The following is a 26,300-nucleotide window of genomic DNA, read 5'->3' on the forward strand; positions in this document are numbered from 1 at the left end:
ACTCGATTTGGTATTTGAAGAATCCTTGTCAACAGTACATTGATTGCGATAGTGCCCGGTTTGTTTACATCTATAACACCGCGGTACTTTCTTTACTTTGCGAATATCCGTTGTCTTTAGTCCCGCCGTGAGCAGTGCTGCCAACCTTTTTTTTTCTAAAACTTGCAAATGCCCCGCTAGCGTCCACATCATTGTTTTCTTCCAAATCCATCAACTTTGACTTGATGGCGTCGGTGGTGATGACGATCCCCGAATGTTCGATCGCCATTATCATCAGCGAATATTTCTCCGTTAAACCAGCTAACAATAAACTGCCGATCCACTCATCACTGATTTGAAATCCTGTTCCGCTTAGCTTTTGTCCAGTCTCCACTAGCTGTGTCACATAACTTGTCATAGAAGTTCAATTTTCGAGACGAATCGAGGTTTCTCAATAAACTTATGCGTCTGGTAAAACCGCAATCATCGAATAAAGTTTTCAGCTTATTCCACAGCTCCAACGACGTTTTGACATCTTTTATGTGCACGTACAAGCTTGAGTCGATTGTGAGAATCAATTTAGCCTTGGTCCTCGCATCATCAGCGGCTTCTGTAATCTTCCCGGCAACAGGATTTATGCAATGCTTCATGTTCTCCAGGATCAGAAAATTCTCCGCGGCGAAGCACCACTTCGTGTAATTTTCCCGCCCTTTTAGCTTCGGTACATTTACTAAGTAGTTCGTCGACATGATTTTTTTTATTTATCACTCGCGACCTACGCTAAAACTAAGCTAAACTGAAAATTACGACTGTCCCTAGCTAAAAAATTGACGAGCTGGACCCCTAACCTATTATTATTTAATTAAAACGCAAAGTTCGTTACGATACGTGGCTATATTTCTCGGAGAAAAAAGACAAGAAGAAAGCATAAAAAAAAATCATAGACTTAAACAGATACAATTAAAATTCGATATCAACAAATTACACTAATAATAACCCTAAATTTGAAGAAAAAAGAACACAGCATGAAAAGGAAAAAAAAGGAAGCTATAACAGATTCAAGGCACATCAAAACATTCACAAAAATGATCCCAGTAGGTACACTATGCACTAGTTTCGATCTCCAAAAGGTTTAAATACCCCATATGGGGACAGCATGTTATTATTTTACAGTTGTAAACTAGCTGTATATAATTTTTGTACATATGAGAATGGTACGCACAAGGTACATTACTTTTATTGAAACGAAGCTAATGGTAAAAGGGGAGTAAACGAAATTGTAACAATTCTCAATTAATATATTAACATTGTAGATGAACACGGTACAGTAAAGAATTTGCTGCTATATTGTGATTGTTGTCCAGGTCAGAATAGGAACCAGATAATCATGGCAATGTTACACGCAACTTTGCAAACTTGCAAAAATATTGAAGTAATCCAAATAAACTTCTTACTGACCGGACACACCTACATGCCAGTACTCTGTTCTTGCTGTAATAGAAAATAATTAAAAAAAGAAACTATTATTTACGCGTCTTCGCAGTGGTATACAGTGTTTACTACGGCGCGACAAGATCCAGTGCCTTACACAGTAGAGTTGCTGAATTTTAAGGATTTCAACAAATGGGATTCAATGAGTGAAAAGTATTTCAAGGGCAATCTGACTGGCAAAATTAGTAAAATGTGTATTGTGACTTTTAAAAAGAACAATATCTGTGAAATTGTTGTCAAAAACTCTGAATGAAAATGCACAATCCCTTCGAATCGAAGTTCAACCAAAGACCAAATTTAATCCGCCAGCTTGTTATAAATCGCAATTACCTTTATCTAAAGCAAAATATCCTGATATGAAAAACCTCAGGAAAATTCACTTTTTTGCGCTTCTATTGATATAGGCATGACACGATAGGCAAAAGTTGGCTCGATAGAATCTTCGATCGAAGTTAGAGTTTGTTCAATTTTTATTCACTCGTGGCACAAATTTGTCCGTAAAAAATCGCATTATTGTCGATCATCCTCTCAAGAACGAATCTAGTGACTTGAGTATAAACAAGCTGTACAAAATGTTTAAAGACGAAAATCCTCAATCTGTTGTAAAACAATCATAGTTCCGCCATATTTTTAATAGAGAATTTAATTTAGGTTTCGGTACCCCTCACACTGATGTCTGCTCAACTTGTATTGATTGAATAAGAGAATCAAAAAAGAAAACGATCGAGTCAAGAGAAATTAGTTAATGACGGCACTGAGAGTGCATAAATTAAGAGCAAAGGCGTTCTTCAAAATGCTGCAGGAGCAAAAGGACGATATGATAACCTTTTCCTTTGATTGCCAGAAAAATTGTCCACTACCTCGAATTCCAGATCAAAGTGTTTACTACAGTCGCCAATTTTACTTGTATAATTTTACTATTGTGCAAGGATCCTCTAAAGACAAGCTTAATAAGAACACAACCTTTGCATATACCTGGACAGAAAACGAATTTGGTAAAACAGCTAATCAAATAGCATCAGCCGTGTATGATCGATTAAATAAAACGAATTTATCATCACCATCATACGATTATTTGCCGACGGATGTGGTGGGCAAAACAAAAATAGCATAATGCTAAGTATGCTATCTAAATGGTTATTAGAAAATGTCTCTGTCAAACGTATTGAAATAATATTTCCCGTAACAGGGCATAGTTTTATGCCCCCGGACAGATTCTTTGGCAATGTAGAAAAGGTTCTAAAGAAGCAAGAAGTTATCATCCAACCAGGAGAATACTGCGACATCATTTCAAGTAATGCGACGGTCACGAATCTAAGGGATATTATAATGTTAGACTTCAAAAGTGCCACTCAAGAGGTTTTTAAACCGACAGCGAAATTGCCATTCAAAATAACCCAATGCAAAAGATTCATTATAAAAAGATCGAAGATCTCAGGATACACTTATCCGCGGTGAACAGTTTTATAATTCAGATACAAATAAAGCCTTTAATGTCTGCAAAACTGGCAAAAATACAAGCATGCTTCAACCTACCATCATTTCAACGGGAGTGCCTGTGACGCAGGCAAAAATAACTGATGTTGAGAAATTGTTGGCAAAACATTTTGGATTAGAATGGCAAGAAAGAGAAGATTTTCAATTTTACTTAGATATTATTAGAGGGCCATTTGTTGAAGGAAATCAAGATTTAGGAGAAAGCTTTTGTGAAGGAATAGCAGAAGAATCACTAGTCTTAAGAATATAATAAGAATAAAACAATACAAGCAATAGGGGACCGGACTCATTTTTGTTCTTTATTATTATCAAATATTTACGTTATATAAATTATAACACAGAAAGAATTATTTAAATCCGGAAAAAGATCAACAAGTTATAAGTCTTTTAATTTCGGTAGAAGGGGTAAGTAACAAGAAACAGAAAAGAGGCGCAATACCCACGTGTGACGTCATCGGGCATTACGAGGCGTGCGAAAGAAAGAGATGAAGCGATATCCCCACTTTGCGCCCACTTCGGCACATAGTAATATTTGAAATATGAATTACTGGCTCATTTTTTAACCAATTTTAATGCAGTTTTCGCAGAAGAGTTTCTTTTTCGTATTATTAACCATTACATATAGAATAATGTACAAAATCAAACACAGGACGGTCCCCTATTATTTCACCTAATGGAAAATTTATTAAAATTTATAACAAATAATATAGTTGTATTGTACTTTATCGAACGTATAAGAACATCACTAATCCATTGAGTTATAATGTACTAGGTACTAGAGGAGACGCCTCAACTCGATTTTTTGTAACACGCGTTAGAGCGCGCGCACTCCAACTCATTTAGTGTGTGCCAAGCGTTTGCTGTTTTCTAAAATGCCTTCGTGTGTATTAAGATACTGTTTAAATATTGAAATAAAAACTAAAAACTATTTAAACGGATTTTATCGCGGTTTTTTTATATTATTATTTTCTCCCGACGTTTCGAAGACTTTGCAGCCTTCATGGTCACGGGGGGGACTGAGGTGTTGTTCATCCGTAAAGTCAAAGTTACAATATCTACCTACATTTTTCAAATATACAACTTTTTAAAATTTTATCTGTTGACGGTCCGATCTACGCAGAATGAGCTCACAGTGTCTTGAGGTCTGGCAGCCGGTCTTTTGGGATCCGATTTAATTAAATGTAGAACAGGATCCCAGGCTTGTGCAAGCTTCCAACCATCTTCCCTATTGAAATTTGGGTGTTTTTAATTTCAATAGCCTCGCGAATCATCCTAGGCAGGAATCGGTGTTCTTTGGCAAGGATTTGTGGCTTGTCTAATCGCAAATAATGATTGGAGCCTCCTTCAGAATGTTCAGCGACTGCAGACTTCGTAGAGCGTCGGTGTTTCACGTCAGCTATATGTTCTTTTACGCGGGTCCCTATATTTCTTTTTGTTTGTCCTATATAAGAGAGGCCACAGTTGCAGTCTATCTTGTATACACCCGGTTCTTGCAGAGGTATATGGCACTTGACAGGGTGGTAAAAATTGACTAATCTTCTTAGGCGGCTTGAAATAGGTTTTTATTGAAGCACGCTTCAGGATGTAGCCAATCTTGTCGGTGACTCCTCTCACATATGGTAGTACAACCGGAACACGTTCAACTGTGGCTGGTTTCACTCGGTCTCTGTGACGGCGGCGTGGAATTTGGAGCTTGTTGTCTCGCAGTACTTGCTTGACATGTTGTAGCTCAGCGGCCAGGTGTTTCTCGTCACAGATTCCTCGTGCTCTCTGAAACAATGATTTGCCCACGGTAGCTAACTGTTTTGGATGGTGGTGAGATTCACCGTTCAGATATTTATCAGTATGGGTCTGTTTCCGATACACAGTATGACTTAAGGTCTGATCAGGATTACGAATGACTAAAACATCCAAGAAAGCAAGAGATTTGTTGTGTTCTAACTCCATAGTGAATTGGATTTTATTATTGATGGAGTTAAGGTGATTTAAAAATGCAGATACTTTGTCCGATGGTAAAATTGTGAAAGTATCATCTACGTACCGTTTGTAAAACCTTGGAGAGACCGGTGATGTTGTCAGGGCTGTCTCCTCGAAGTCCTCCATGAATATATCGGCGACTACCGGAGATACAGGGGAGCCCATCGCTACACCCTCTACTTGTACATAGAACTGATCATTCCACAACATATAGCCAGATGTAAGGCAGTGTTGGAGTAGTTCTGCATATTCCACAGGTATGTTATTATCTACTAACTTCTTAGACACAATTTTGATGCAATCTTGTAATGGTAAGCTCGTGAAGAGAGACTGGACATCAAAACTGACCATTGTTTCATTGTCAGCTAACTGTAGGTGTTTAATGTCGCTGACAAATTGGTATGAATCCTTCACAGATGCTCTAGTGTTTCCTCTGAGGGGTGAAAGCACTTTTGCTACGTGCTGAGCCAATCTGTAGGTTGGTGTGTCGATCTGACTCACTATGGGACGTAGTGGAGCATTTAACTTGTGTATCTTCGGCAGTCCATACAGTTTAGGCGGTTTTGCACACGAAGGAACGAGTAAGTTTACGTCGAGATTTAATTTATCGGAGTAATTTTTTATTAAAGTGCTAGTAGCCTTCAATATCTTGTTAGTCGGGTCTGATTTGACTATTCTATACGTGCTTCCATCCGATAAAAGTTGTTCCATTTTATGATTGTAGTCTGACGTATCCATTACTACTGTCGCATTCCCCTTATCTGCACGGAGAATGGTAAGGTCTTTCCTTGATCGCAAGTTCTTCAAAGCGATATATTGATGTTTTGGAAGATTTGGTTTCGGCATTTTCTTTTGACGCAAAATTGACGAAATGTCTTGGCGTATTGCCTCCGAATCTTCCTTTTTTATATTATTCATGAAAAGACTGTTCTCAACATTGCAAATAATGTCTTCATACGGCATCCTTCGTGGTGTAACAGCAAAATTTAAGCCTTTGGATAAAACCTGAATTGTGTTTTCGTCCAATGTTTGTTTTGACAGATTTATCACTGCGCGTTGTTCATGGTTGGCGCAGGAGTGTATGTTATCTATGGTCGCGCGCGTTCCATTCCTACACTCGGTGTTCTTAATATTTTTGGCATTTAATTTTGATGTTAGTTTATTATATTTTATTATGTGTTTATTTTTGCATTCATTATATTTAGAAGTTTCGCGCTTATTTAAGATATCTATGCAATTTTTAAAATCAAATGCTGATAACTCTGTCTTTAGTTCATTGGATAAAATCTCAACACAATTATTTATGTAATGAAGGTCGGATCGTGTTCCATGTATGGTAGCTCGTAACAGTTTTATACTCGCCTGGTTTAGAATTTTAGCGCTCCCTCGTATGTTTTTCTTAGGTGATAGCTTTACACACGTAGGGATGAGATTGTGGTCACGACATCTCTTCAAGAAATTCAATGATGTGCTGAATCTTGCGCGCTTGGTTTTCAAATTCTCCAACCGGCGTATTTTGTTGGCAAGTTCCAGTCCGTACTGGTTTGCATAATGATTTCTTATGTTTACGCGAATGTTAGACATTGAAATAAAAACTAAAAACTATTTAAACGGATTTTATCGCGGTTTTTTATATTATTATTTTCTCCCGACGTTTCGAAGACTTTGCAGCCTTCATGGTCACGGGGGGGACTGAGGTGTTGTTCATCCGTAAAGTCAAAGTTACAATATCTACCTACATTTTCAAATATACAACTTTTTTAAAATTTTATCTGTTGACGGTCCGATCTACGCAGAATGAGCTCACAGTGTCTTGAGGTCTGGCAGCCGGTCTTTTGGGATCCGATTTAATTAAATGTAGAACAGGATCCCAGGCTTGTGCAAGCTTCCAACCATCTTCCCTATTGAAATTTGGGTGTTTTTTAATTTCAATAGCCTCGCGAATCATCCTAGGCAGGAATCGGTGTTCTTTGGCAAGGATTTGTGGCTTGTCTAATCGCAAATAATGATTGGAGCCTCCTTCAGAATGTTCAGCGACTGCAGACTTCGTAGAGCGTCGGTGTTTCACGTCAGCTATATGTTCTTTTACGCGGGTCCCTATATTTCTTTTGTTTGTCCTATATAAGAGAGGCCACAGTTGCAGTCTATCTTGTATACACCCGGTTCTTGCAGAGGTATATGGCACTTGACAGGTGGTAAAAATTGACTAATCTTCTTAGGCGGCTTGAAATAGGTTTTTATTGAAGCACGCTTCAGGATGTAGCCAATCTTGTCGGTGACTCCTCTCACATATGGTAGTACAACCGGAACACGTTCAACTGTGGCTGGTTTCACTCGGTCTCTGTGACGGCGGCGTGGAATTTGGAGCTTGTTGTCTCGCAGTACTTGCTTGACATGTTGTAGCTCAGCGGCCAGGTGTTTCTCGTCACAGATTCCTCGTGCTCTCTGAAACAATGATTTGCCCACGAAAGATCCTGAAGCGTGCTTCAATAAAAACCTATTTCAAGCCGCCTAAGAAGATTAGTCAATTTTTACCACCTGTCAAGTGCCATATACCTCTGCAAGAACCGGGTGTATACAAGATAGACTGCAACTGTGGCCTCTCTTATATAGGACAAACAAAAAGAAATATAGGGACCCGCGTAAAAGAACATATAGCTGACGTGAAACACCGACGCTCTACGAAGTCTGCAGTCGCTGAACATTCTGAAGGAGGCTCCAATCATTATTTGCGATTAGACAAGCCACAAATCCTTGCCAAAGAACACCGATTCCTGCCTAGGATGATTCGCGAGGCTATTGAAATTAAAAAACACCCAAATTTCAATAGGGAAGATGGTTGGAAGCTTGCACAAGCCTGGGATCCTGTTCTACATTTAATTAAATCGGATCCCAAAAGACCGGCTGCCAGACCTCAAGACACTGTGAGCTCATTCTGCGTAGATCGGACCGTCAACAGATAAAATTTTAAAAAGTTGTATATTTGAAAATGTAGGTAGATATTGTAACTTTGACTTTACGGATGAACAACACCTCAGTCCCCCGTGACCATGAAGGCTGCAAAGTCTTCGAAACGTCGGGAGAAAATAATAATATAAAAAAACCGCGATAAAATCCGTTTAAATAGTTTTTAGTTTTTATTTCAATGTCTAACATTCGCGTAAACATAAGAAATCATTATACTGTTTAAATAATTCAAGAAACATAAGTAAAAGTCAAGGAGTGACTTTTCATCAGTAAGTAAAACACGTTATGTTAAAAACACGCTTAATTTAATTATATTTTATCAATTTATTGTAACACGGCGACGAATCACCACGGCAGCGCCCGGGCCGCCATGTTTATGTCGATGTCAAAGAGTAAGAATATTTTTATGCGCAGAATTGACACTATTGACGTTTAATGTTAAATAATTATAGATAGAAAAATATTAATAATATATAATCACGATCGGAAATGTAAATGTAACAAAATTAATGTTTTTTATTATAATTTGAAATTAAAGGTTTCCTCGGCCGTGTCATGAAACAAAAGAATCATGGATCAAAATTGTTCAGAAGAATCGTAGCGAAGAAACGTGGTTACCGTCAGCTTATTCACGCATATGTTCCGTGCATTTACACCACAAATACAGGAAGAGTGTATTTAAAAAAATCTGCAGTACCATGCGATAACGTAATTTTGATTATTATTATTTTTTTATTACTTTTAATGACAAGAAGAGCACGCCATTCGCCTGATGGTAAGCGATACGACCGCCCATAAACAGCAGAAACACCATCCAACAACTTGCATTACAAAGTATTGTTTGGTATTCTACTGCGCTCGCCATCCTGAGACATAAGATGTTAAGTCTCACTATGTCTAGCAGTTACACTGGCTACAATGTCCATCACACCGGAACACAACAGTGATTACACACTGCTGCTTGGCGGCAGAAATAGACATTGCGGCGGTACTTACTCAGGCGGACTCTTACATAATATGACTGACCTAGCACCATTAAATTTTAAATTATATTATTATACCATTTTGATGGATTTTTTGTTTTATTTTGTGATTAGAAAAACGTTTGTTGTAATGTTTAGTATACTTACGGAACTTATGAGGCGGAACTTTCGGCGTGCGAGTCTAACTAGTATATTATGGAGATTTTTTAATACTGTAACGCTAGATTTTTTATAGGCTTACCAAATAAGTATATCTTTTTACTTTTTCAGCCAACAAAATGCGGTGAACAGGAAGTATTCGAACCGTTGTGTGAATCAGTAAGCAGTACAAATTCAATTTTTGACACTCCGAGAAAAATTTTACTAAAAAATAAATATCGCAAGGAATCTGCAGCTAAAAAGAAATTTATTGATTTAATGGCTAAAGCAGAAGTTGTCGAGTTAATAAATCTTTAATGAAAAAGAATAAACAGAACAGGCATTATTTATTATACAGTGCACCTTTACGTAAATTCGCATTGACTTAACACTATTATTCACCAGCTGCGTATAAATACGTTAGAGAATGCTACAATAAAGCTCTCCCACATCCTAGGACAATTTGCAGATGGTATTCAACAATTAATGCAGAACCCGGTTTCACAACCGAAGCCTTTGCAGCCTTAAAAAATAAATCCCAATACAACGCAAATTCTAATAAACCTGTACTCTGCTCATTAGTCTTTGACGAAATAGCTATCAGGCGACAGAAGCTATTTCACAACAATCAAAAATTGGGTGCAGTTAATTTTGGAGCAGGTCCTATGCAAGGTGAAGCAGATGAGACTGTGGCAACGCAAGCTTTAGTATTTATGCTGGTTTGCCTCAACGAAAATTGGAAATTACCTGTGGGGTACTTTTTGACGGCCGGTGTAAATGCTGAAACAAAGGCAAATTTGATAAAAATATGCTTGCACACTTTTGCAAGAGGTTGGCGTAACAGTTTTGAGTCTTACATTTGATGGTTGTTCTGCGAACTTCGGTGCAGCAAAAATTTTGGGCTGTAAAGTAACTGACGTCAGCGATATAAAGACTTATTTTTCACATCCATGCACGGGAGAAAAAGTTTGCATTTTTATAGACCCTTGCCATATAAAATTGATAAGGAACACATTTGAAAAGAAAAGACTCTTATTCGATAATGACAACAAAGAAATCAAATGGCAGCTACTGTTCAAAGATCAATTAATAAAATAGACAATTTAATCCATCGAAAACTAAAAGATGGATTTGTAATAAGTAATGACGTACAGTAGTTATAAATTAGGGCAATAGATGGCGCTGTACAATTTCTTTAATTTTGTACATCGCGATGTCAAGATTCTCCGACCCATATGTATAAGGGTTGGGGAATCTTGCCTCGTCAGTTCGGGAATCCAAAGCATCCATGTAAATCAGAGCGAGTAGTGAAGGAATAACAGTGCGTATAAGTGCATCAGAGCGAGTAAGGTTATGTATATTGTAAACTGTAGACTGTAGTGTTACTAGTGCTAATAATAAATATTGGTTTTATGTGAAAGAGTGTCTTTATTGTGTGAACCCGGACTCTTAGCACACACACTACACCAGAGCACCCCCAAACATTGGTCCTTCGAGCCGGATAGAGTTCAGTGACCTCTATCAAGTAAAAGGTCAGGGACTTCTACGATACAAAGTTCAGTGACCTCTACCAAGCAAAAGTTCAGTGACCTCTACCAAGCAAAAGTTCAGTGACCTCTACCAAGCAAAAGTTCAGTGACTTCTACCAAGCAAAAGTTCAGTGACGTCTACCAAGCAAAAGTTCAGTGACTTCTACCAAGCAAAAGTTCAGTGACCTCTACCAAGCAAAGTTTAGTAGTGACTTTTACCAAGCAAAGTTCAGTGACTTCTACAAAGCAAAGTTCAGTGTCCTCTACTGTCAGTTCACCAGTCACCATACGTTGCGGGTCGCAGCGCTACGTGCAGCAGCGGGTCCAGCAACTTCATTGGAGCCATCAAGTACAAGCAACCGAGCAGAGCAGAGCAGTATTTATTAATATTTATTATTTTATTTATTTGTTAATTAAGTAGTTAATTTCATAGTTGTAACAATGCAAGGGCTCGTCAATGCACAAGTTAACATACATAATTCTATTAATAGAGGTTTAATTAATTTCAAAAAAGAAAAGTCAATTTATGTTACGCAAAACATTTATGAAAATTGTGAGGAAAATTACTTTATTTATAAGTCTTTGTTAGCATCCAATTTATCAGAAAAGGTGGAACAACCAACCAGTAACAATAATAAAGGCAATCAGTCGAACACAAATTCAGCAGCAAAGTTATCGAAAATTAAGATTCCAACCTTTTCTGGTAATTATTCTGAATGGACAACATTTCGTGATTTATTTACTTCATTAGTACACAATGATAATAGTTTAGATGATGTACAAAAGTTACACTATTTAAAAACGCATTTAGTAGGCGAAGCAGAAAAGCTTTTAAGAAACACTCCCGTTACGAGCGCCAATTACAGTCGTTGTTGGTCGTTATTAGAAAAGCGTTATAACAACAAAAAATATTTAGCCAATTGCATTCTCAAATGGTTATTCAGCCAAAAGCGAATGAATGCTGAATCGGCGTCTGCTATAAAAGATTTATTAGACACCACCAATGACTGTTTGGACGCATTAAAAAATATTGGTGTTGATGTAACCACATGGGATATCATGATCATTCACCTAATATCGTTTAAGTTAGATACTGAAACGCGTAAGCAATGGGAACTGAAAACCGCTGATGATCAATCGAACGATTTACCTACATTAGATCAGTTAAAAGAATTTATGGAAAGTCGTTTTCGTGCATTCGAAAATATAGAATTTAAGAAAGTACAAACGCAACATGCAACTGCTGACTCCAACCGTCCACATACGAAAGTATTAATAGCCACAAATAGGTTATGCGAATTCTGCAATGACAAGCACAAACTTTGCTTTTGTAAAAAGTTTGCAAACGAGGATTATGCAGTACGACGCGATTTCGTCAGTAAAAAATCTATATGTTTTAATTGTTTGGGCAGTAATCACAGTGCATACACCTGTAGAAACCCAGCTCGTTGTAAAATATGTAACAAAAGGCACCATTCTCTACTGCATTCACCAACTGATACATCAGAGCAAAGAAAAATGAATCTGATACAGCAAAGTCTCCAATAGTTTCGTGCTATGCGACTCGCAAGACCTTCAGGCCCAGACAAGTTTTATTAGCCACAGCGTTAGTGCATGCCGAGTCAGGATTAGGAAATCATTCAACACTAAGAGCTTTGGTTGATCAAGGGTCACAAGCTTGTTTTATAACGGAAGCAGCAGTTCAATTATTACGTCTAAAGAAAAACCCTGCAAATGGTATTATTACGGGTTTGGGAGGAGAACACTGTATGAAATCGAGATACATGGTTACAATCACAATAAGATCAAGAGTCAACACGAACTTTGAACTGCAAATTGAAGCCTACGTGTTGAAAAATATTACGTCATGTCTGCCTGAAAGGAAATTAGAGCCATTTGATTGGATAGAAATAAATGGTTTATGTTTGGCAGATCCGGAGTTCAACATTCCGAACAAAATTGATATGTTGTTTGGAGCCAATGTGTACAGCCACATACTAAAAGAAGGCATGAAGAGGAGTCCAAACGGAAACTTTATTGCTCAAAGTACGAAGCTCGGATGGATAATATCAGGCACTGTCAATGAGAGGTCAAGCGAAGCTAAAGAAAATTCGAACGTTATTTCAGTATTGCATACTAGAGCAGAAGAAGACATTTTAAAGAAATTTTGGGAATTAGAGGAACAATTACCAAGATCAACATGGTCAGAAGAAGAACAAGCCTGTGAAGAGATTTTCAAAAGGACAACAAATAGAACACCGGAAGGGCAATATATTGTAAATTTACCCTTCCGAGAAGATTTTGCTCAATGTCAAAACAATGGATCATTGGAGATAGCAATAGCTAAGTTCAAATCATTGGAAAAAAGACTCTCGAAAGACTTGGAACTCAAGGCCAGTTATAAGGAAGTGATTAACGAATATTTACAACTAGGGCACATGCGAACAGTTGAAGAAAAGGACGAAAAGGCACACGAAGCAGTATATTTACCCCATCATGCTGTTGTACGAATGGATAAATCAACCTCAAAGGTTCGAGTAGTATTTAATGCTTCCAGCAAGAATAAGCGAGGGGTTTCATTAAACGATTGTTTAATGGTAGGTCCTAAATTGCAGCCAGATTTAAGACATTTAGTTTTTCAATGGAGAATCTATCCAATTGTTATGGTGGCGGACATTGTCAAAATGTATCGTCAAGTTCGGATAGCAGAACAAAATGCTAAATTTCAACGCATTGTGTGGCGCGATAATCCTGAAGATAAAATTAAGGAATTTGAATTAATGACAGTCACATTTGGTACCGCTTCAGCACCTTACTTAGCGGTTAGGGCATTACAACAATTAAGTGATGATGAAGCAAAGGATTACCCAATAGCCGCACCACAAGTAAAAGAATCATTCTACATGGATGACTTAATGACTGGATGTTTTGACACTAAGGAAGGAGCCTCACTTTATAAAGAGATGAACGATTTACTTTTAAGAGGTGGATTTCAGCTACAAAAATGGAACAGTAACAATGAAGAATTATTGTCATACTTCCTAACACAAAGTAATAAACAAGAGTTATATGGGCAGAAAGACAATATAGAAAAGAACACAGAAAAGTTCAGTAAAGAAATTAAAATAGACGACATTACGAAAATATTAGGTCTTACATGGGACCGTTGCGAAGATAATTTTAGATATTCTGTGAATTTACCCAAGAAGAGTGAACCAGAAACAAAAAGGTCAATTATGTCTACAATCGCCCGGTTATATGACCCACTGGGATGGATTGCACCGAGTGTGATAGTTGCAAAAATCTTTATTCAAAGGTTATGGTTGGCAGGTGTCGATTGAGACGAACCCATTTCAGCAGATTTAAAAGAAAGTTGGGACGATTATCGAAGTCAGTTACCAAAATTATCTGAAGTTCGTATTCCACGATGGTTACATATAAAGAAAGATACTGCTGACATAGATTCTCCGACCCATATGTATAAGGGTTGGGGAATCTTGCCTCGTCAGTTCGGGATTCCAAAGCAACCATGTAAATCAGAGCGAGTAGCGAAGGAATAACAGTGCGTATAAGTGCATCAGAGCGAGTAAGGTATAGAGGTAAACAAGTGTAACTTCTTAGTAATTATAAACTGTAGACTGTAGTGTTACTAGTGCTAATAATAAATATTGGTTTTATGTGAAAGAGTGTCTTTATTGTGTGAACCCGGACTCTTAGCACACACACTACACCAGAGCACCCCCCAAACAGCTTCTAATAAATCTCAATAAGCTTCAACAAAATGAAGGACTTAGGTTCGGAAACAAGTTAACACCTCTGCATATACATTTTCGGCAGCAAATTATGAAAGTAAAGCTTGCAACACAGCTGCTGAGTATGAGCGTAGCAAAAGCTTTACTTCTATGTGATGAAGTTTTGAATTCAAGACAATTTCAAGATTCATCAGGAACAATAAATTTCATAACTTTAATGAATATTTTTTTTGATGTTATGAATTTTAGAAAATGTAATTTCTATGGTTTTAAGCGACCTGTGGACAGAAAAAGCAAGTCTGAAATATTCTCTTATTTAGATAAAGTAAAATAATTTATACTAGATTTGAAATTTCGTTCTCAAAAAAGAATAATAACTAGACGAACAAACCAGATATCCAGAATATTATTGAAAATCTCAAAGAAAAACATAGTTGGCTCGGCTAACAAGACTGGATTTATTGGTGCCATAATTTGTATTGAATCACTTAAGACACTATACAACAACATAGTTGAGGAAAAGCAGATGCTTAATTACATATCTATGTACCGGATGAGCCAAGACCACCTAGAACTATTTTTTGGGTTAATAAGAAAACATGGCGGGTATAATAACAATCCAAATATTTTGCAATTCAGAGCAGCCTATAAAAAAACCCTAAATCATCTTGAACTTCGGTCATCATTTACCGGTAATTGCATCCCTCTTGATAATTTCTCAATCTTAAATTCTACATCTGAGAACATAATTAATAGTACAGCCTGCTCAAATAGATATGACGAACAACCTTATGAAATATTACAAATTACACGATTGCTTACTTCCAGTTTAGAAGCCGAAAAAATTGTGATATCTTTGCAACTATGCTTGACCAAGAATCATTTACGTGTGAGTCAAAATTGATAGTAGGTTATATATCTGGATATGTATCAAGACAATTAATAAAAAAAATAAAATGTGAAGATTGCATTGACAGTTTGACTACATCAAATAAACTTCTACATCATAAACTGATAACTATAAAAGACATGGGTGGTCTATGTTATTCTGCAGAAGACGTGTACATAATATGTTTGGCTACGGAAAATATCATACGGAATTTAATACGGCAAAGCGGTGGAAGTCTTGCCTCGAAATATGATTTTAATTATATTACCGTAAACACCCTGAACCATTTCATTGGAAAAGATGTATTTGCAAACTTAAATCAACATTCATTGAATCAGCCATCAACATTCAATCATAGAATACATTTAATTCGATCCATAATAAATCAGTACACAAAAATTAGATTGCATCACGAAGCAAAAACGGATAAAACTGTGGATTACTATACCAAACGGCAGAAATTAACTAAACTTATATTATTTAAAGGAAATTAAAATATTTTTCGAATTTAAATACTTTTTTATTTATTTCCTGCGTAAGCACACACTGTATCAAGTAGGTAGAATTATAAAAAATATGTCGCATCTGCGCGCATTGATTTATATATGAGAACATAAACACCCTCCGCTTGCCCCGCTGTCATCAACTTACGCGCTATCTTTTGTTTGAAATAGCTTCTCTAGTACATAGTACATTATAACTCAATGCACTAATCCGAAGAAATCACAATGGCGGCCGTTATTATCAAACTCAGTTATATACAGTTACCCCGAATCAAATACAGCTAAGTACGATTAATAGTTGGAGTCAAAGACAGCTAAATGCTATTTTATTTCCACTATGTACTCAAATATAAAGGGAGTTTTATTATTTTAAATTCAGAATATTAGTAATATTCTCAGTAGTTCTTCTTTCGTTGAGAAATCTTCAAAGACCATCCGAATAAAAATAAGTAGTTGTGTAGTATCAGTGATATCTGTTGACTCGTCAAGTTGTAGCTAAAAGGCAACTCAGCGGACGAAATCTTTTCGATCAAACAATTACCCCAATCGGCATCTGAATATCCTATTAACGATTTCCCTGTCTTACGAAATGTCAATCGATAATCGATTGTCTTCTTTAAATATCGAAGAACCCTCTTTGCCGAAATCCAATGTGTGTAGTTGTTCGTTTATGTCTTTACTTATCATTTCTATACGGCGCATCACAGTATTTCGAAACTGCTGTAAACTATGAATAGCTTTTTTAATTTCGTTTTTATTTTTTAAATTCACGAACAGCGAATCTGACACTGCCTCGAAGATTTCCTTGATATATTCTCCATCGGAAAAAGGTTTGCATTTTTGTGCAATTCTGTAGCTTACTAGGAAAGATGCTTCAGTTGCAGCATTACTTTCCGCAATAAGCCCAGAAATCATGCTGTCTTGGACTTTTAATTGTGATTTCAATGCATGCAATTTACTCTTTCTTATTTCGCTGTTAGGTGGAAAGTCAGTCTGATATTTAATATGCATTGTGTTAAAATGTCGCTTTAAATTTCCTTTTTTCGGTAATGCCAGGGATGTATTGCATATTAAGCAGCAACATTTTCTTTCACCATAGTAAAGAAGTAGTCCAGTTCCCATTCTTGGTGAAAGTGATAAGTTTTTGATTTCTTTGGAGCACATTTAACAACGATCTACAAAAAAAACGAACGAACCCCAGGACTAAAATTTATTGAATTAATTTCCTCACGATGGCACAAAGTTAGCAAGTGAACATTATTTATAATTTTTTTACTCAGTTACTACTAGGTACTATATGATTACTAGGTGGTGGTAATTCGCCTAAAATCAACAACCAACAATCGTTCACTTAAATAAATTAGGGACTATGCACCATTAATGCATTATTTTATTTAAAATAGGCACGAAAACAGCTTACAGCGCTTGGGAGGTCAATGACATAAACGTAGAATGTATTCCTCAATGTTCGGTTTTCTTGTATCAGAAATTTATTTATTTATTGTTAATTGTTAACAAGGAAGACTTACAGTTAAAATCACAGAAAATGGACTACTTTTACTTACAATAAGTAATAAATATTAGTAAAAAAACACGATATTGTCATCATTTTGTAGATAATATGCATTTAATGCTGTCTCTGGCTGAATCAAATTTACCTTTTTGACGATAGATATTTCACTCACAATATTGATATCTAACTTTTTTGTACTAAGAACTGCACAGAATCATTTGAATCCATAACCGTTTTCAAAAATGTAACTTTGTAATAATTATCGCCATTTTTAAAGTCGATGCTCTCAACAAATCCAATGTAATATTTCCACGTTTTTCTTTCAAAATATCTAACAATAAGATTATATTTTATATTCAAATTAAAGTACATTCTCATTTTCTTCACTCTCTATCATCCTTTTTTTCTTTTTGTCAGTTTTTGCAAAAAAAAATGCACTAAAAAGTAAAAAATAGTAACATGCATAAAAAAATTAATCGAAGTAAGAACTTCCCCCTTTTTGAAATCGGTTATAAACTATAAAATATACAATATTAATGAATCCTAACAGCACATCAACGTTACGTTAAATACAATCAACGTTACGTTAAATACAATCAACGTTACCGGTAACATAGAAGTAACGTAGAAACGAGATTTTCTAGGTTATAATTTACCATAAAACAATAATTTAAGCTGAATTTGAAAGAAAAACATACGTCCCGCAATAGTTATTCACTTATGGACATTTTCGTAAGAAATAGATATGATAGAAGCTATTATTTACCTTTGAAATCGTGTAAATCCACTGAAAAGCCGGCCGGCGAAACACACGCGCGCATCTTTATTCGAATCCGCAGTCAAGAAAATGGCGTCTTTTTTTCTTTATTAGGTGTATGGAGGGTAGAAGTAAGGAGCACCGTCTGATATGGAGGGGAACTCGAAAAAGTGTCCAGCATTTGCTGAAAATTAAGTTTCAAGTACCTACCACAATAGCGCTGGCGTACGAAAAACTACGATACGAATGCGGTTGCTTTAATAGTGAGTGAAGTAAGCCAAATGAACAAATTAAATCTTTTCATGAGTCAAGTAGTCAATAAAATGCCAGTAAACAGAATAAAAAAAATAAAAAAAAAATAAAATACTTTATTTATCACGTAGGCGAACAAAGTTGCACTTATGATACGTCAAAACAAAGAATAAGAATAATTATTATTTCTAAACAACTATTAAAATCACTTATATAACTATGGAGATTTTAAATTAGGGATAAAGTTTATACAAAAGACTAGGTACAAAAGTACGAAGTAACCAGCTCGGGCTGGCAAGTAGGGGAAATAGAAGGGTAACGCGTCGCGATCCTCACCGGTGAGGACATGAGCCCTAGCCTAGCTAACCTACCAGCCTTTCACTAGCTACCTAAGTGATGACTACCCGAAGAAGAAAGGCAGAAAGAAACTCCGGGCTTTTCTTTTTTTGTCATCAAGTGTTCAGTACTTCTTTTGTATTTTTTCCAAGTCTTTCTTGTACATAGTCACAATAGTTATATAAGCTAATGCACGCACATCACCGTTAACATGGGATAAGATGAAATCCAATCGACTAAACCTGGAGCGGCATAAAATAAAATTAGCGATAGCAAATAAAAGAGAACATAGATTCATACTTAAATAACGGCGTACAGCGTGCATTCGCCTACATTTACAATCATAGTTTTCAATCATGAGAAAAGAAAAAAATAGTGATATTAAACAGGCAAACACAACATGATCGGGTGGTCGTCTTTCAAAAATTACATTTCATTAAGATATGATATGATTATGTCAAATTAGAACTATAGAAATGTCATTATTATAAAAAAAAAAAGCATGTGAGACATGTAACAAAGACATTTTAGGCAGTTAATTAATTACTAATGTGTGCTAACATGGTGGGTCATTGTGTGCAGGACAAACTTTCCAAACCGTCTTATCATTAAGGTAATCAGATACAGTATAGAATCCTTTACACATTAATTCACGCTTAACATAACACTTGAATTTTTGTTCGGTCAAATTGGTAACTTCGAAGGGAAGTTTATTATAGTATCTCAACTGCTTGCGTAGTTGTAAGTAGTTTTGTCAATATAACCAAGAAACTGCAGTGAAAACACGTGTGAGTGATACATTGAAAGTGAATTTTGAATTGAATTTCAACTTTTTCTTCACACTTAAAATCCAAATCTTTCACTTCAATGTTATTATTTTTAAGCACCCCCTTCACATATTGTAAGTTTTGATGGGCAAGTTTCTCGTACCACTCTTTAAGTCCAGATTTCACTTCAGTCGTATTCGCTATCTCATATTTGTAACGCACGTCCATATAGTACCTACATATCGCCGTTACGACTCGCTACGGCACACACAGTATTTTCCTTGTAAAATTTGCGCAAGTTATTGTCCATTTTCACAACATAACCTCTTTCTGTCGCGCATTTGACAGAAAACAAGTTTGTTTTTAATTCTGGAACGAATAGTACGTTGTCTATGGTTGTGTTCACCCATTCGCAGCCATCATAGACCTGTAACGCCACCTGTCCGCACCCGAGCGCACTAATTTCCTCGTCATTACCGATTATCACTGTTTTATCGTTCGACGATAAATATGTTGTAAATAAGTTCCGATCACGGCACATATGTTGACTAGCGCCCGAGTCCACTAACCACTGAGATTGTTGAACATGTCTATCTAAATTCATGTCCACAAATGCGTTACTTTTACTGTCTTTTTCCTTATTTTTTCTTGAAATAACACTCATTTTTAGTATATCCCGTTTTCTTGCAGTAATAACACTTTTTAATCGTTCTATCGTCATGTCCCGAACCCTTGTTTTGATTACACTCGCTTTGATAATGTCCTAACATATTGCACTTATAATATTTTACGTTTTTCTTAGCTACAAACGCCGATGCTGACGAGTTTTGAGGCTCTTTTTCGTTGATACGTTCCTCTTCTATCAATAATCTCGCGACAAGATTATCAAGCGTTTGTTTGTCGTCCGGCGCGGACTCCCACGCCGACACAAAATGCTTGTAGGTATCTGGGAGTGACATTAGCACTTTCGTTATGCCGAATTTTTCTGAAATATCTTCTCCCATCTGTTTGAGCTGGTTTCTTAATTCCTCTATTTTTGATAAGAATGTAGACATCGCGGTGCCCTCCTCGTACTTATATTGGAAAAAACGTTGTTGTACAATATGGATACTCACTCGCAAGTTTTCTCCACATTTCCGCTGACGCAGTACATGTTATAATATGCATCATCACGGTTTCTGACATCCTTGTAACAAGCCATGACTGAGCCTTCGCGTCTTTCTTTTCCCATGCAGCTTTCTCAACCGCCGCCTCTGGTTTCACACTGCTCTCGTCTGTCACTTCAAACAAGCCTTGACTCCGTAATAAAACGATGGTTTGGAATTTCCAAATATTCCAATTGGATGCTCCTTCGAGCTTTATGTGCGTCTGGATTCTGAAACTATTGTCGTCTTCCATCTTCCTGTTCGTCGTCCCGCCCTTGCTTGCTATACACGCTCGCAAGTTTTCCCGCCGGTTTCTAACCTCAACAACCGGCAGTATGTTTTTATGACGAAAAAAAAATTTGTTTGTTGTCTTTTATATTTTCCTGTTAGGATTATGTGACTGGGCCCATAACCTGAAGAAATAAAAGCACAACAAATGTTTCAACTTCAAAAGACTTTTATTATAAACGTGAGAGAATGTTTTGGTAGCAGAACATGTTTTTTTTACATTGCTACCAACAGTAAAGTTGGTAAAATAATTAGCATTGGAGATGTATAGTGTCTGCCCTAAATAAATACTGTAATTTTGTGGAGGTAGGTAGATAAGTATGTATGGCGTTGTTTTTTTGTCATTATTTAGAGTCATGAGTATATATGTACACTTAAATATGTTTGTTCTAAATTTGTAACAGGTATGTGTATATTTCCATATGTGCAATACTCTATTGAATTCAAAGTTTTATTAGGGTGTGTTATGTTTTAATTTTGAGAAATCGTTTCAGAATTGTGACATTTTACTTAAAAATAAATTTTGTTTCCCATTTTTCTATTTATTTATATTTAACTTCAATTACAAATAGTTCAATTTTATTCTGAGAAACTTTCTTCCAAATATTGTATTTCAGTAAAATCAATTTCCATATTTTCATGACTGGAGCTGACTGGACAGTCGTCCTGTGATTCTGAAGAACTATTACGGTCATCTTCAAGATTTATTACAATTCTTTCAATATCCTCATACAGGGAATGCTCTCTCGCGTAATATTCATTTTAACTTTTTCATACATGTTGACATGAGTTTTTCCACTCATCTTCGGTTATGTCTTGACATGCACGCTCATATGCTTCCTTTAACAATAAAAATATTTTTTTCATTTATTATCCAAATGAAAAGTAAATTGTAAATTATTATCAAACCTGTACTTTGAATGAACCATTTCATAACTTTAATATTAATATTTTCTACATTATGAACTGCTTCTGTTTTGCTATGCCCCATATAAGCTCAATGGGATTTATATCACAATGGTAAGGTGCAAGTTTTACCACTCTACCTCTACCTACGTACCTAAACTACATCTCCATTAGTAATTACTAATTACTGATGCAAGTATCAAGATGGCGTGGACAATCTTTAAACTAATTCTGTCACATTAATGTAAACATTACCTACGGGCTTGATAATAATATTGCAAAATATAGAAAAATACTTAGTGCAAGTAGTAAAAATCACTCTAGACTCATCAAAACTTATAAATTCACTTAAATTAGCAAAATAACTTCCACTTGGTAAACATTGTCGAGATCCGATAGAATTGGTTTTGGCTTCTTGTTCTGCTAGACATCATCGGTAAATTTTTTAAAAATAATTTCTCTCGCGGAACTCCGGATTGGCTTATTCATTTTGTATCGTGGATAGCTTGTATTAGAAGTTCTTATTGCAAAATTTAAAGAAAAGCGAAAACACCGACACAAGTTACAACCAAAATTCACAAAGGTCAAAGATGTGGTAATGTGGCCAGGTAAAATAAAGGATTATTTCCATTTCTACACTTTTTTGCCAAGCTATAGTTACAATATTATATTCAATTGCTTAAATATTAATTTGATTTTAAAATATTGAAGATAATTGTAGTTCTAAAGAAAAAGCTGTCCAGAGATGCTTCATTGCAAAACAACACAAAGCTGTTCAAGCATGTGTACAAACTAAATTTGTTCGAAGTAAAAATACACAAACTATTTTCTAGATACGAGATGCACAAATATCGCCTAAAATATGTGCTGTTTCCGTAGCGCTATCACCATTTAAAATGAAAAAGTGTACAAAGAAAGGTCATCAACATCGGGATTTTCTAAAAAATATTTATTCAAGAAGAGAAGTCTGATAGTGATGCATCAATACATGCAGTACCATGGTGTCAAGAACTATCTTCATCACCATCTGTTCATTCTGTTCTGCCAAAACTTTCATCAGATTGTAGTTTAAATGAAGAAGATCTAAAGATTCGAAAAGAAAATGATTACAAATTAGCTCTTACTTGAACATTGTAAAAAATTTAAAGAAATCCACGTTTTTAAATAGGTGTGCTAGAAGGTCTTTATTTTGTTATTGATTTGTTAACAAAGCACACAAAGATACAAAGAAATCACATTTTATTTTGTTCATAAAAATACGCCTAGATACCAAGTTCACGGAACTTGCAGATGAATTTGGAATGAGCACTTCATATGCTAGCAATTATTTTTAAAGAACATTCCAATATTAGCATCTTTTTTAAAATCCTTCATGATAAGACTGAATAAAAATAACATAAAAATGAACTTGCCCATGTCATTCAGGCATCACTATAATAAAGTGACATCATGACATGCATAATAGATGCCTTTGAAATTGAAATACAAAAACATAGCAAGTCTCTCCAACATGCATAATCATGGTCCGAGTATAAGAAGGCGAATACCATAAAATATTTAGTATCTAGTATACCTGATGGTGCTGATAATTTTGTTTCCCAGGGATTTGGTGGAAGAATAAGTGACACTCTATTGGTTGAAAGGAGCAAGTTTTTAGAACAACTAAACCCTGGAAACTGTGTCTTGGCTGACAGGGGATTTAAAAACATTGATTGTGTATTATTCCAACAAGGGTGTTATTTAATTAGACCACTAAGTGTTTCTTCTTCCTTGAAACCAAGTAAACAAGAAGTGCGAAAACTAAAGAAATTGCTTGTCTGAGGATACACATAGAAAGGGTACTTCGGAGATTACGTCAATTCTCATTATTAAAGCCACATTCCGTGGTTATAATAATAATAATAATAATAATATCACCCCTGTATTATATACTTGCCTCTACTACTGAGAGGGATTAGGCCTTAATCCACCACGCTGGCCTAGTGCGGATTGGTAGACTTCACACACCCTCGAAATTCCTATAGAGAATTTCTCAGGTATGCAGGTTTCCTCACGATGTTTTCCTTCACCGTTAAAGCAAGCGATAATTCACAAAGAATACACACATAATTTTTTAGAAAAATCAGAGGTGTGTGCCCTTGGGATTTGAACCTGCGGACATTCGTCTCGGCAGTCCGTTCCACAACCAACTAGGCTATCGCCGCTTCCGTGGTTAACCATAATATAATTAGGAGTACTGGATGAATGTGTAATATATCATGACGTACACTAATTAATCTTCAACAGGAACTTATAAAAAATAGATTTTGTAAATTAACATTCTTTCAAGTCACGTCTATGTTTTATTTATTTTGTTTTTTCATATAATAAACCATATACATTATCCAAAAAAATGTTACATACTGGATATTTTATTTTTACCAATGCTTGATTATAATCAATTGATAACATGTGGATTATTCCACTGGTCTCAAACTTTCAATCGGCCACACTAAAGTAACATTTTTTTAAAATTGGATACAAACATTTGTAGTTGGATTTGAGTTTTGGGCTGAAGCTGTTCATACGCAGCTGTGTATCTAAGAAATAGGTCATTAGCCAGTGGATTAAACCAAAGAAGTCCATATGAGGTCTGGACAGGAAGTAAACCAGACATAAGTCATATACGTATATTTGGTAATGTAGTTATGGTTCATGTTCCAAAATCAAAGAGGTTGAAATGGGATAGAAAGGCAATAAAGCATTATTTAGTTGGATATTCAGATAATGTAAAGGGTTACAGATTATATAATCCAGTACAAAATAAAATTATTGCAAGCAGAGATTGTAGAGTTGTTTGTGTTTTTGATGGTAATGTGTGTGGGAGTCACAACTCTAGCTATAATGAAACTCCAAAGATGGCACTGAATATATTATGTATTTCAAAACTCCAGAGTACGTTTAATACACAGTGGCGTACTTAGATGGTAATAGTAACAAATCGTAAGACGTACTAATTAAACAAAGGCGCACATTGCTTTTATATGGGAGGTATGGTGTGACACAGCGTTCTCGCAACTACGCACGTGCACTTACATAGCTGCGCAAGTGTGTGTGTCCCAACAGAGATGTAACCATTATTGAACCAAATAATGAGTCTGATATGTTGCAGGTTACTAAAGAGGATAAGCAAAAATCTTTATCAGAAACCGTTCAGCACAGTCCAGAAAGTGAATCTACAGATCCTACTCTATCACCTCCTACAATAAATGATGAAGATAGAACACGTGTGGAAGATATTAGCCCTAGCTCATTAGATGAGTTGTAAGATCCGTTACCTAAGAGTGAGTTGAAGAATATTCTACAGAATGACATGCCAGTACGTCAGTACGTATAAGCGAAAAAGTCTATGCCAACCACGCCGGTGTTACAATAAAAATATTGATACAAGTGCATCTAATGTCAATGGACATTTCATAACCATCTACGGTTTTACAATTCAATTCAATTTTTAGATTGTGGCATCTACAGTTTTAATAATATTATACAATAAACATGTCACTAATGTCAATTTCATTTGTCAATTGTCACATAAGATTTTTTTTTTAATGGCAATTGTACATTATGCCAATTTCAAGTTAGGGAAACAGGTTTGTCATAAAATAGGAATTATCAGAAATTTGGAAAGGAAAGGATCAGTAATGATTGCATGGAAAGACTCATTTATACTAATTTATTGAGTAATTACCAAAAGAATCAAATTACAATGAAAAACCAGATAGTTTATGGAAATTAACAAAAATGTGTAACTTTTTTTTTTATGAACACAGAAGGGACATTAGACCACAAAAAATATCTTAATCAGTATTATACTGACATGAATCTTCATAAAACCTCAAAATTCTAACAATTATATAAATTATAGGAACGTTACCTCACGTATATTCATATATAAAAAATACACTTCTAACAAATGCAACATGTCCTATAATATGCCAATAATATAAAATAGTTAAAAATGTCACATTTATCAAAATACATCCTCTGAACATATTATAATATTGCAAATTTATGGACGCAAATTTAACAGAACGTTACGAAAAGATTATTAAAAATAGTTTTCCTCATCACTTTCATCACTTAGGTCAAAAAATGATCTTGCTCTAGACTTCTTATGTGGTGTAACAGAAGAATTAAAATAGTTGTGATCAAAATAAATCCTTTTTTTTGGCGTTAAAGATTGAGGGGACATATTCTTTGATGGTCCTGGTGACGGTGTAAACATAAATGGCGAAAGCGGCGTTCTTGGTCCAGAGACGGTAGAAAAAGATGCTGTCCCGGGAGAAGCTGGTCGTGGGACAATAATAGAAAATGAAGGGCTTGAAGATATTTCTGAAAAAACTTCTCAACATACATGGGATACGTTCTACCTGAATTTAGCCGATTGCGTAATGGGGACAATTATTAACGTGCGGGTAACACGAGATACAACTTAGCCTTCTGACCTGAAGTATATTAGGCTTGATGGCACGCCACACAATTTGGTGGATCTGCAAGGTACCTTTGAATGGTCGAGTTTTATTTGCATCCGCTATATTTTGTATTTGAGGAATAAGATTTTCATCTTCATTCAAATCATTGTCAATCATTGT

At 35.8% G+C, this 26,300-nt stretch overlaps 1 protein-coding gene and 1 long non-coding RNA gene across 2 annotated transcripts; both read left to right on the forward strand.

Moving 5' to 3' along the window:
- The first annotated feature begins 8,083 nt into the window (after positions 1-8,083).
- Positions 8,084-9,246, forward strand: LOC119193854. Its single transcript, XR_005114089.1, has 2 exons — positions 8,084-8,619; positions 9,165-9,246. It is a non-coding gene; the product is annotated as an uncharacterized LOC119193854 (long non-coding RNA).
- A 3,099-nt stretch (positions 9,247-12,345) lies between these two features.
- LOC119188598 lies at positions 12,346-24,976 on the forward strand. Its single transcript, XM_037436321.1, has 2 exons — positions 12,346-13,041; positions 24,821-24,976. Exons 1-2 carry the CDS (start codon positions 12,346-12,348, stop codon positions 24,974-24,976), a joined length of 852 nt encoding a protein of 283 aa, XP_037292218.1.
- The last annotated feature ends 1,324 nt before the right edge of the window (positions 24,977-26,300 follow it).

The sequence above is a fragment of the Manduca sexta genome, chromosome 7 (assembly GCF_014839805.1).
Source record: "Manduca sexta isolate Smith_Timp_Sample1 chromosome 7, JHU_Msex_v1.0, whole genome shotgun sequence".
NCBI lineage: Eukaryota > Metazoa > Arthropoda > Insecta > Lepidoptera > Sphingidae > Manduca > Manduca sexta.

Bases quoted from the DNA above. Each gene is read 5' to 3' on its own strand.
- LOC119188598 (XM_037436321.1), top strand. From the start codon at position 12,346: ATGGTTACAATCACAATAAGATCAAGAGTCAACACGAACTTTGAACTG. The intron at 13,042-24,820 runs GTATATTTACCC...GATATGTTGCAG, and splicing joins ACGAAAAGGCACACGAAGCA to GTTACTAAAGAGGATAAGCA.